The sequence below is a fragment of the Leptinotarsa decemlineata genome, unplaced genomic scaffold (assembly GCF_025532065.1).
Source record: "Leptinotarsa decemlineata unplaced genomic scaffold, Ldec_3_MD MMD2_tig00000199_RagTag_RagTag, whole genome shotgun sequence".
Classification (NCBI taxonomy): domain Eukaryota; kingdom Metazoa; phylum Arthropoda; class Insecta; order Coleoptera; family Chrysomelidae; genus Leptinotarsa; species Leptinotarsa decemlineata.
In genome coordinates this window covers 2845178-2857895 of record NW_027412544.1, presented here as the reverse complement: position 1 = coordinate 2857895, position 12718 = coordinate 2845178, and the positions used below count along the sequence as shown (strand labels likewise).

Sequence of the window (12718 nt, the reverse complement as noted above, 5' to 3'; positions counted from 1 at the left end):
AAACTGCATATAGACTTATGCACATTGCCAATTGCACAAATCAATTTGAAGAGGAGTGCAACAGACTGTTGGTGGACACTGTAAGTCACAGCATTGTGGAATTGACCTCTGACTTTATACTTCTAACTGTCAACTACGAATTGCCTTATAAAGTATTGTTTCCGAATAGAGAGGGCTGAATCCTCCGGGAGACGGATATTATCAGCAGATAGTTGGTGGTTCACAGATGGATAAAAAACACCTTCCGGTTCTGGTGCAGGTGTTTACAGTCGCAAACCCAGGACAGAGATATCAACCTGCCTAGGAAATTCACGCTATTCAATTGTGTGCGGAGAGATTGAAAGAATCCAACCTCATACACAAGTCAGTTAAAATATTCTCGGACAGTCAAACGGCGTTGGAAGTTCTTGGCTCCTACCGAATAACGTCTAAATTGGTAGCAAATTTTCAATAAAGGCTCTCCTCGATAGGAACACTCAACAGGTTGTCTTTGGTCTGAATTTCTGGCCATACTGGCCTGGAAGGCAATGAAGCTGCTGACTCCCTTGTGCAGGAGGGCGATGCAAGCAGCTTCAACGGACCAGAACCTGTCATTGGCATCGCTTTAGGCTTTGCCAAACAAGGATTGAACACTTCGATGGCAGGAAGATTTATACACTTCTGGCAGAAGCTTCGAAGCTTGCTACAGTTGTTGGACTACAGTAGGGATGAACAACAATGTTTAACAGGCCTTCTTACAGGTTACTGTCATTTGAATCATCATATGAAGATACTCGGACTGTCGGAAAACACTGTGTGTCGCCTCTATTTATAAAATGATGAAACAGCAGAGCACATACTTTGTGCCTGCCCCGCCAAAGACGTACTCTTACCATCTGACCTAAAAGACCACTCACCATACAAACTAATCGGTTCCGTGAAGAAGCTGGGTTCATTTGGTCGAGTGTGAATATGTGTGAGCCACAATAAACCCTTGCGGGTTGCGGTGGAGGGTCGAATAGACCCACTTACTTCAGACCTAATCTAACCTTATCGCAAATCGCATGTATCTTCCATACATAGAAGATGTCACCAACCGAATCTGGAAAATTCTGAAGAAGAGGAAAATTAACATTATCTTCAAACCAACGGAAAAAATACATATAGGAGTATCTGAGATCTGCAAAAGACAGCAGAGATCCACTCAAATCATCGAGAGGTTACAGGATTCCATGTAACTCTGGTAAATTCTACATTGGTCAGACGGAAAGAAGTATTGGTACCCGCTTAGCCGAGCACAAGCGAAGTTGCCGATTGGGACAGACCGAGAAACCTCAGTCGCTGAACATGCAATGTCCGACGGAAAGCACAAGATCCTGTTCGAAAATACCGAGAGACTAGCAACGTGGAATCATTATTCATCAAGAATGTATTTAGAAGCCATAGAAATAGACAAACACCAAGAGAACTTCAACAGAACGGGAGAGAGAACATATCTACCAAAGATCTGGCATAAAACATTGAAAAGCGCCAAAACGAAGTCCTCGTCATCCCGTCATTACAGAAAGTACACGAAAAATCAGCACTATAAATGACACGGCAGAAATGGGAGCTTCAGTTTCACTTGACATGTTAAGAAGAGTATTCCGACCACGCCACTGAAGATGACTGCCGCAGTTGCAGTTGAAACGTTTAGAGATTATAACCAAAGAAGACCACGGCAAAACCTGAAAACCATCCAAACCATTGACGTCAGCCGTGAAAGCCTACATTCCTATGTTTGAAGGTAATTGACAATGTTAAATTTTACTAGAATTTTATCTCACTATTATTTCATTTCAGGTTTTTTGCTTAATATGATTGTTATTTTCAGCTATTCATTTTTATTCTTCTTCTTCAATTTTTAAGTCTTCTTTTTCAGTAATTTCAGGGATTTTATATAATATTAGACAATGGAAGTCCGAACTAATGAAAGACCTACATTCCTATATTACGTTATAATTAATAGTTTTTAAGACTCGCCTACTCGTGTAGTTATAAAATTTAATTGTTTTTGAATTTTAATCATATTTATGCTAATTACTTCCTTACTAAATGAAAATTATAACATTTTTATTTACTGTTTTCATACATTTATGAACGTTGAAAATGGTTGAGATTTAGAAAAAATGTTTTAACAATAGTTGTAGAGACTTCAATCCTCTACAATATTCATAATTGTTACAAATAGCATAAAACCCAAATGAAACGAGATATTTGCAATAAGTGTGTCGAAAATACGATTTTTTGACCTTTGAAATTGGAATATCTGTAGTCGCGGACACCCGACAATAAGTAGGTTTTGAGACAAATTTCAGGGTGTCAAAAAATTTTTATTCGAGTTCATAACTAACTATCTCTCATTAAGAAGTGACAACCGTATATTCCTGGCGTATCAAGCATATTTCACATCATCTGGTCAAAGTGATATGTAATAGAGATAGTTTGAGCAACTTTATTACTTCTTAGGCTGCTATACAGTGCCAAGGGTTATTCAAAAAATCAATTCGTTTCATTTTCTTCCTCAGTACAATTCGCCAAGCATGAAAATTTCCAAAAGGGTCAACAACTTCTGCCTTTATTAACAAATTTGTATGAATTTCTTTTCGAACTGTCATTGAATCGTCGTTTAAGATATGCAAAAAGATAATCATAAGGAATTGAAAACAGATATTTACGACCAGATTCCAAGTTCATTTTGAAATTGAAATCAGCAAGAATCAATTCGAAAAGAGTTTTTCATATTTTTCACTTGTTACAGGTTCCACCAACTTAGTCGGAAAATTCACACAGAGCGTGAGAAGAATAGTGCAGGATGTGAAAGATGAGGGAACAGCAACTGGAGCAACCAAAGAGGAAGTTATAGAAACAAACGAGAGATTGCGTGCTGTGAGGGTGCGAATGGATGAATCGTACGACACTGCAAAAAAGGCGTTAGTTGGTTTGATGGGAAAGTATAACGATAGCAAAACCGTTCATAATATATTCCAGCGATATACCCTGCTCAAAGCAATGATTAAAGTGAGTATTAGCTTTAGTCAAGATTTATGTAGAATGCATTAGAGATCTAGAAGCGAAAAATATAACGGAGTAAAAATTTTAATGCACCCTCCTATCTTGCAGAAAAGTGCTTGAAACATTACTGTCACGGAACCAAGTGCTTATTTTGTCTTATACCGTGGGATACGTTATTTACGTGATTTTTTCTTAGAGGCTCTTCTTATAGAATCTCGTCAATGAACGGTGGCGTGAATTTGTCTAAAAATTATGTGGGAACTTATAAGACATATCCCAATGGTCGTAGCAAAGTGTAATTAATCTATTTAAAAATAGCATTTTTTTCTGAATCGATGAGTATCTCTTCCGCTACTTGGGAACTGTCTGACTCATCCATTTCTTTCAAGTCCTCGGAAAACACTGAGCTGTTTGCGGGGTTCGTCTTAAACTTACTTGCCACCTATGATCCAGGCCCTGTGTGATTTTGCTTGAAATATGAGAAGCTGTTCGTGTTTTCTTTTGCCTTTCCTGAAGCTTGAATTTTTGCCATACAGCCCACTTTTGTTCAGGGATCCTCTAAAAGGAGAATCTTCAAATGAGACAATTCCTTAGGTTTTTTTCAAATGATTCCTTTCGTGTTCCCAGATATATTTTATTTTGAGTACTTCTTGATGAGAAAGATAAAGCTGTTGCATTACCCATTGCTGATAGAGAAGTATATACTTTTATAACCTTGTTTGATAGGTTTCATCTAACACCTTACAGAACTATGAGCAGTTCGGAGTGGGACCTTTGCCACTGTTTATAGTTCTCATGTCACACTTTGCTATTTCTAGACTTTTGAAAGCATCCAAAAATCTAATGGCATCTATCGATCCGAACAATTTCAGACAATTTTCATTTATTTCATGGCAAATCTCCGGGTCGTTTTGGTCTCTAAAACCAGATATGTGCTGTGTGTTTTTTGAAACAAGTTTAAATGGCTCGCTTAGTCGCAGTTCTCACAGCTTCTTTCATATACTCCTGACATTTCTTTTTGCAACATCTTATCTTTAGGATTATCAAACATCGTTCACGTGAGCAAATATTTTTTTTCCACGGCAGTGTGCGCTGGTCAGTTTCCGATCTCAGTTTCCGACTTCAGCCCACTCGACCAAGGTCTCCGATGTTATTGAAGAAGATCCCGTGCATTGGCTCATCCTTGTGTTTCTGCGGAAGTGAGATGATCTATGCGACTTTCATATGAGTTTACATTACATAAGGACATACTGTAAAATAATAGATAAGGCCAATTCTGAAATTAATTTAGGTGTGGTATACCTGTATGTATGTTATACCAGTATGGTGTACCTGTATAGCATAAATAGCGTTAACGCAAAGTTTCTAGTTCAATATTCCTCTTGAAGATGATCACTTGGTGATCGAAACACGTGTCTAGGTGTTAGAAATAACGATTTGGTGTGGGAAAAAACTCCAGTAATATTCATTACTACACCAAAGGTTCCAAACAGTACATCATAAGTACTTACTATCCTATTCCCGATTAGGACAAATCCAAAAACAGAAAAAACATAAAATTTGGTTCAGTTGTTCTTGAGTTCTTTCATTATTATTAATATTTTTCTTTTTTATAGTTACTCACCTTCTGAACCTTCCATGGACTTGGATCGGTACAGCCGTTCTCGAGTTTTCGCGAGACCCACGAACAGCAATTCATTGTTAATTTAGATGCATTGACTTCCATGAAGTCCACAATGAAAAAATCTCAAATTAGTGAAAGAAATGTCTATTCAAGTTGTGGATCAACTAAAATTCATTTTTCATCTACCTCCTGTCAAAATCATGTAATAGCAAACTTTTATTCCACTGAAAAGTGATGAAAGATATTCCCACCCATTCGTGCTTACAGAATAGGTCCGTTGGGAAGCATTTTCCTTTCATAGCCGTTGTCTTCATTCATTTCGCAAATTGAAAAGTCTCGCTTCGGCAAATTGTAATAAAGTCTTCATTAAATATGTTTAACGCCGAACAATCTTCAATTTCACCACAATATCACTCTTTGGAATTTTATGCTAGCGAGATGGCTTCTGTTAGAATACACAATAAAACTTCAAAATTGGATTGAAGTTTCTCATAGGGAAATTTGAAGCTTCTGCGAGGCCGTTTGTATTGCTTGCCTCGAGATTCATTAAGAGATGAGTGCATTTGCTAATGACAGAATGCTATTAAGGAAAGAATGGTGGGAAAAAAGGCTTTCAATGGTAATGAACACCCTTTCCATCACTGAGGAACTCTCTTGAAATCATGAATTTGTTTTTTTTGGTAAAATTCTCTAATTTGAAGATGATGTGAGAAATGAATCACAACAATATAATAATAAAATAGGTGGTGAATTTCACTAGTTCGGACTTCCATTGTCTACTATATAAAATGATTTGAAATCCCTGAAACAACTAAAAAAGAAGAATTAAAAATGAGATTGCTGAAAATGATAATTATATTAACCAAAATAAACCTGAAATGAAATAATAGTGAAATAAATTAGAACAATTGAATAAATAAAAATAAAGAAATGAAAAAAGAAAAAAAAAAGTGAAGAGATTCCAAGTCATGTTAGTTCACGACGTTTCGATTTTTAGTATCTACAATCGTCTTCGGGTGATGACTGGACTGATTTCTCCGAGAGATGACTATTTATAGGTCGTTCGAGTACTTTCACTTATCCCCGCTTTCCATTTTCCGCTTCACTGTTTCCGTGGGAGATGACCGTTTTGGCGGGAGTTGGCCATTTTTCGCTTGATGATGGGTTTCCATATGTTGCGTATTTCTACGCTGGCTTGGCTGAATACGTTGTTGGACAACATGTATGCGGCTTCCTTGAATTTTCTCCTAAACCAATGTTCCTCTCTGTGCAAGATCTCAGCTTGGGACCAATCGATGTTGTGTTGATGGGTCCAAACATGGTCTACTATTCCTGATTTGCTGGTTTCCCCTCGCTGTGTGTGTTTCTTGTGCTCGGCAATGCGAACATTCAATGGCCTCTTAGTTTCACCAATATAGGATTTTCCGCACTCACAGGGTATCCGGTAAATGCAATTCCTGGAATCGCAGTCCACGTTTGGTGGCCTGGTTTTCGTGAGACTATACCACAAATAAGTACTAAGCAGAAAAACATGTATGAATATCAAAGAAGATCTCAGAGGAAAGATACTGGCAAATCCAATAATTTTAATGATTATGTTCGATGACCGCTTGCAGTAAAGAGTAGCATTCAGAATATTCATGACACCGTTCAGTCAGAATCGAATATCGTCAAGTCATCGCATCAGCAAAGAGATGCAACTCCGGTGCTGATCATTATCAAAACAGCTTTCATAGAAGAATGAAACAGTTCCGGATTCCATATATCATCTATTATAACTGGCAATAGGAATGAAACAGATCCCGGATCAATTGGGTGTCCATCAAAAGTATCAGATTCTATTAGAAAATCAGCAAGAAAAGCAAATGAATCCAAGAAATCTACAAACAGGATAAAAATGAAATTAAGCATTTGGCGTTGGAGACTGAGGTAGCGACAGCTGAGCTGATGAGGAAATTAAGAAAGCAAGAATTCGGAAATCAAATGAGGAATTCAAAAAGAGTTGAAACTAGGATTGAAGAGGAAAAAATATGCTCTACAAAGATAGCAGCTCGTGAGAATCGCTTGCAGATAGCACGGATAAGAGAATCATGCTTAGAGGAATACAAAAATGGGTCGATAAGTGTGAAGTGCATTATGCTACTCTTCTTTCATTAGAAAAACCAAAAATTGAAGACACAAATACGTCACAGGAAAATGATTCCAAAATTATGCCTTGATGTCCCCGATGCCATTAGAAGTTTTTCGAGGGGAAATTGTTCGAACAATCATGCAATTGTTAAGAACTTCCTTTTTTTTTAATGGCAAACCAGAAGACTGGCCATTATTCAATTCATTAGAAAATATGTTATGTATCAATACTTAGAGTATGAAGTGATCCTAATGTTGCAGAGGTAAAGGTGCGTGAAAGGTGGTGCTCTAGAAGCGGTAAGAGGTTATTGGACTCAATAATTTGGTTAGAATTTCATGTCAGGCCAATAACCTGGTGGCTACGTTGGAACAATTTGAGGCAAGTTACCATTTATATGTTAGGAATCACACGTTAAAAGGTAAGACCTCGTTAATCCTTAGCTCGCACAAGTTTCGACTTCTGATGGTTGTCGTTCGTAGGGGTGCGACAGCTGGTTAACGAAAAAAACAGATTTTTTTTAAAACAGATATCTGTTTTTACTAGGGCAGTTGGTAGAAAAGTCACCCAATAGTCTGAAATCACAATACGGGCAGAAGATAATGGTGAAAGGAGGTAAGGCGAATTTGAAAAATTTTGGAATGTGCAGCTGCATATTACTTGACTTAAAAAACATTCCCTATAGGTACTACTTTTCAATATCGCAAAAAATATAATATTTTAAGATCTGGACATGTCATGGTAGGTACAAATCAAACACACGGTGAGACTATAAATGACTTCACTGTAATACAACTGATCGTGAAATTTACAATTGTCCCATATTGAAAACTGATAGCATATATGTTCGTTGGCGATCGTACCCTTCTGCGGAAAAATAAAGTTTCTGATACATTTCCCCATACTGGGATGTCAAACATGTCGGAAAATATTTCGTTTACATTATAGTCGTTTATCATGAAGTTCCCAAAGGAATAACTGACGACACAGACACTCCTACAAAATGTCAAATATTTAAGTTAGTTCTATCGATTCTTAATCCCATAGACTTTCTCACATTCTTGTCTATCAAAGGAAAAATCATCATCATGCCATCTGGCGAGGCGGTATCGGATGGATACGATTCCAGTCACAATTTTCAATAGATGGTTGGAATGGTTGAGTTTAGAATCAATATTTTGGCCGCCGTGGTAGTGCGCCCGACTCACGATCGGAAAGCCGTGGGTTCGATTACCGCCTCGACCAGATATTTTTGTAATGATTTTGCAACCGTGTGGAATCACACGTTAAAAGGTAAGTTTCTCAACTTCTGAGAGTTGTCGTTCATATGGGGGCGACAGCTGATTAACGGAAAAATAGATTTTAAACAGGATTCCCCTTCTTCATAATGCTAAAGCAACAGAAATTCATGTAATGTGTGATTCGAATGACAAAGCGTTGCAGTGGTAGCGAACCTGAGAAACATACAACGAAGTATCTTTCGTGTTAGCAAAGGCCTAGAGTGAGTCCCATGAAGCCTATTTCAAAGCTAGAGTTACAATGCAGTAATGGGTAGGCAATTGTGATGCACAATATTGAAAAATTTGATTTTTCTCTTAACGGTTCCTTCTTGTGGACAGATTCTAATACATATTGGATCATAGGTGAAGGACGGAATTATAATATAAAAAATGTGTCGCACATATAGAATCAGTGAAATATAAGAATTAACAGATGCAGCTCAATGGAAATATGTCCCTCGTAGATTAAACTTTACTGATGAAGCAAAAAATATCACGAATTCATCATGATAATAATTACAATAGTTGTTGGTTTCGAAGTCCTGATTTTTTGTGGAATAACACTTCAAATTTTCATCTGGGCGAAAAAAATGGGAGAAAATCTACGGAACATTTTGTTGGTTTCATTATTCTACCTTTTGACACCTGCCAAAAGTACTTCGGTTTTCCAAATGGCAAAGACTTGTGAGATGTGCAGCATGGGTATTGAGTGTATTGAGTACTTGTAATGCTCTGTTTGGAACCGTTAGTGAAGTAATGAATATTACTGGAGTTCTGTTCCAACACCAAACCGCTATTTTTATCATTTCGACATTTGTTTCAATCACCAAGTGATCATCTTCATGAGGGAGATTAAATTCATCTTCCTCTTCGGTTTTCCAAATGGCGAAGACTTGTGAGAAGTGCAGCATGGGTATTGAGTACTTGTGATGCACTGTTTGGAACCAACACCAAACCGTTATTTTAACACCTCGACACGTGTTTCGATCACCAAGTAATCATCTTCAAGAGGGAGAATAAACTCATCTTTGTCTTCGATTTTCCAAAGGGCGAAGACTTGTGATAATTGCAACATGGCTATTGTGTACTTGTGATGAACTGTTTGGAACCTTTGGTGTAGTAATGAATATTACTGGAGTTTTTCCCAACAGCAAACCGTTATTTCAACACCTCAACACGTATTTCGATTACCAAGTGATCATCTTCAAGAGGGTGATTAAAGTCATCTTCCTCTTCGGTTTTCCAAATGGCGAACACTTGTGAGAAGTGCAGCATGGATATTGAGTACTTGTGTTGCACTGTTTGGAATCAACACCAAACCATTATTTTAACACCTAGACAGGTGTTTCGATCACCAAGTGATCATTTTCAAGAGGGAAATTGAACTCATCTTCCTCTTTGGTTTTCCAAATGGCGAAGACTTGTGATAATTGCAACATGGTATTGAGTACTTGTGATGCACTGTTTGGAACCTGTGTTGTAGTAATTAATATTACTGGAGTTCTATCCCAACATCAAACCGTTATGTTTAACAATTCGACATCTGTTTCAATCACCAAGCGATAATCTTCCTCTTGAAGATGATCACTTGGTGATTAAAATACATGTCGAGGTGTGAATAATAATGGTTTGATGTTTGGATAGAACTCCAGCAATACTCATGGGTATTGAAGTTTTTCAGGCTTCTTCTAGAAAAACAGATATTCTTCCTGGAGAATTAACTATTGAGGAAATAGATGACACAAAGAGATTTTGTCTCTGAAGAAACCAAAAAGAGAGATTTGGTAAGGAAATTGAATTACTAAAAGCGAAAGATCAGCTCGACAGGAAAAGCTCGCTTTCTATTCTTTCAGCATTCATTGATGATGAACTAAGAAGTCATGATCTTTGTTGAGATTAATCCGTAGAAAAACCTGCGATTTTAGATCCCAGTATTTTTATGAGAAGAATCATCATCAGGGAAAGGAAATGGTTTTCACTGATATACGTCAGGAATATTGGCCAATCAAAAAAAGACAAGTGAAAAATAATTTTACCAAGGAAGCTACGGTGTTAGCGAAACACGTCAAGAAATAAAATAAATTCTTCTGAAAATGGTTTAATAATTATCAGTGTGACTCGTTTTCGCAAGTTAAAACATATTGTCTACTTTTCGTTTCGAGGTTTTCATTTGACCATATTGAATGTTTATTTGTTCCATTTTTTGCTGTGAGGCACTCATTTGCTGGTTTGTATTGCCAACCCGTTCGGTATCGTTTTGAGGTTTTGTTCGATTTTGTCTGATATTTTTTTGTTACTTGGCTGATGAACTCACGGTTTCGAAATATCCCCTAAATTGAATTATTTTCTAATTTACTTCTAGTAGACATAATCTAACTCTTTTCAGAATATTATGGTTACTGTAAACCGTTGATATCGAATTCAATGCGCGTCTACTACGTTTGGAACATAGAACTGAATGAGTGTAGTTGGATTCACGCAAGAACTTATCGGAGCGTACTAGAATTGCAAAAGATGAATATTCCCAAAAAATGACAAAAAAAGAATTAAAATTCATAACTGCTTCCGCTTTCGATGCTCAGAGCCTAGAAACGAAGCATTCATATTTCAACACCACGTTTTGACTCGCTATTTGTCTTATCAGTGGTGAAGGGCTTAACCACAAATGCATTGTCTGACTCAGCTGTTCTTGAAGGACAAGACTTATTTCATCTTAGGAGTTATCGCAAAGTTGGAACAACGGTGTGACAAAATAAATTCCAGAAGCCTCACACAACGATGCGACACGCGTGATGAAGAAAGGACGCAAGTGTGTTGGTGCTGTTTTACACACTGAATCACCTTGAAGAATAAGGTCATAATATTATTTTTTGTTGTCCTTAGGTAGATATATATATATATATATATATATATATATATATATATATATATATATATATGATGTGTTGTTCTTCCGGGTGTTCATCTGTTCTGTACTATTCGATAGTCTATCGAATAGTACAGAACGGATGAACACCCGGAAGAACAACACATCATATTCTACCATCCGTGAAAACCTACATTGTAATATATATATATATATATATATATATATATATATATATATATATATATATATATATATTTATATATATATATTTGTTAGAGTGAAATGTATCAAAGATCGTTATTATTAGTTACAAGCTATGAAAGAAAAAAATACAACCCATGTAAGGCCGAGTAGCTAGTAATAACTGAATAACTTTTACTAATTAATCTCCAAAACTGCGATCATCGTGTCGAGGTTGAAACGGAACTTTCACAAATCTCATACCGAAATGTCTATGGCTTGATCCTCCCTAACGGGTATTAGTCGGTGATTTTAAGGTCTCTGGGGCGATAGTGATTAATGCGGAATTGCCATTACTCGGAATTGAACAAACGGATGTTGCGGTTATAGGGAGGAAAGGGGCTTTGCGATATCCGGGAGTGTTTTGATAGATTCAGTGTTAACATCAATGAAACATTTTTTGTATCCAAAAATTTGTTTAAAAATATTAAAGACATTTATCACTTACTAATTCATAACCGCCTTGTAATTGACCCCAATTTGCTTTGGGCAAATCTGTGTTAGGCTGGATTATTTGTTTCATTAATCTCTCTGGTAGGTGACAAGAGTGAAACTCTGTCAAACTCTGAAACCCTGATTGGGTCGGCGGCAGGACAAGCACAGAGTATGTGCTGTGCCCGCTAAATTTCCTTGTGAATTATGATCATTCCAAGGTTGACAGAGCATGACATATGTTCCTCAATCTATTGTGGACCTAATGGACGGTCAGTTCGCGACAACATGGCTTGAAAAGTAGGTCTCCTGTGAAGCATTCTAGGGATATGTCCTTCCATGTCAGTAAGGTAAAAACTACACTAGTCAGCCAGGAGCCACTCCCCTTATCCTCTCAGGCATCATTGGTAGGTTCACCAAAGTATGTCAAAGTCCTATGTTTATTATTTATTGAAGTAGGAAATACCTGGTGAATAGCTCGTTTTCGGCTTTTTTTTTGGAATGAATGAAGTCGATAATATATATCTGGTACCCATCGTGATAGTGACTTGTTTATTTAAATTCAATTCTTTCTGAAAATCACTTTCTGATAGTGGAATATTCAACTTTATGTTGATAGAGATACGTTGAAAAATTAAATTTGACAATGTTTGTATGTATTTCCAATACCAATTGGAACAGCACAGAGAAGGAATTCCCGCCACGACACAAATAATCACACCGAATTCTCGTCAAGCATATATTCACAAAATAATAGAAGCCAACAAAATTGTTAGAAAAATCAAAATTCTTGCTCGCTATATTCGGATGAGGTGGAAACATCATCGGGTTGAATAACGATCGGATTTATGGAACTTTGCATATAATATTTGTTCTCTTCTTTTATAACGTGGGCCACACAGTTCTTCCACACATCACTATTACCTACTTCATTCACCACGCGCCTTATATTGTCAAGCACTACAGCATTCAAAGTCGGTGACTGATTACATTTCCGGAAGCTTTCTTTCATTGTGGCCCAAACCATTTCAATTGGATTGAACACACAATAGTATGGAAGCAAACGTAAGAGAATATGACCACGTGTTTCACACATCGAATCAATAATGTTC

General features: G+C 37.0%; 1 protein-coding gene across 1 annotated transcript in view; it reads left to right on the top strand.

Moving 5' to 3' along the window:
* Positions 1-12718, top strand: part of LOC111508113 (uncharacterized) — a 117864-nt gene that overhangs the window by 82871 nt on the left and 22275 nt on the right. Inside the window, exon 3 of the mRNA XM_074172802.1 lies at positions 2780-3039. Within this exon, the coding sequence (XP_074028903.1) occupies positions 2780-3039 (260 nt within the window). The remainder of the gene's footprint in view (positions 1-2779; positions 3040-12718) is intronic.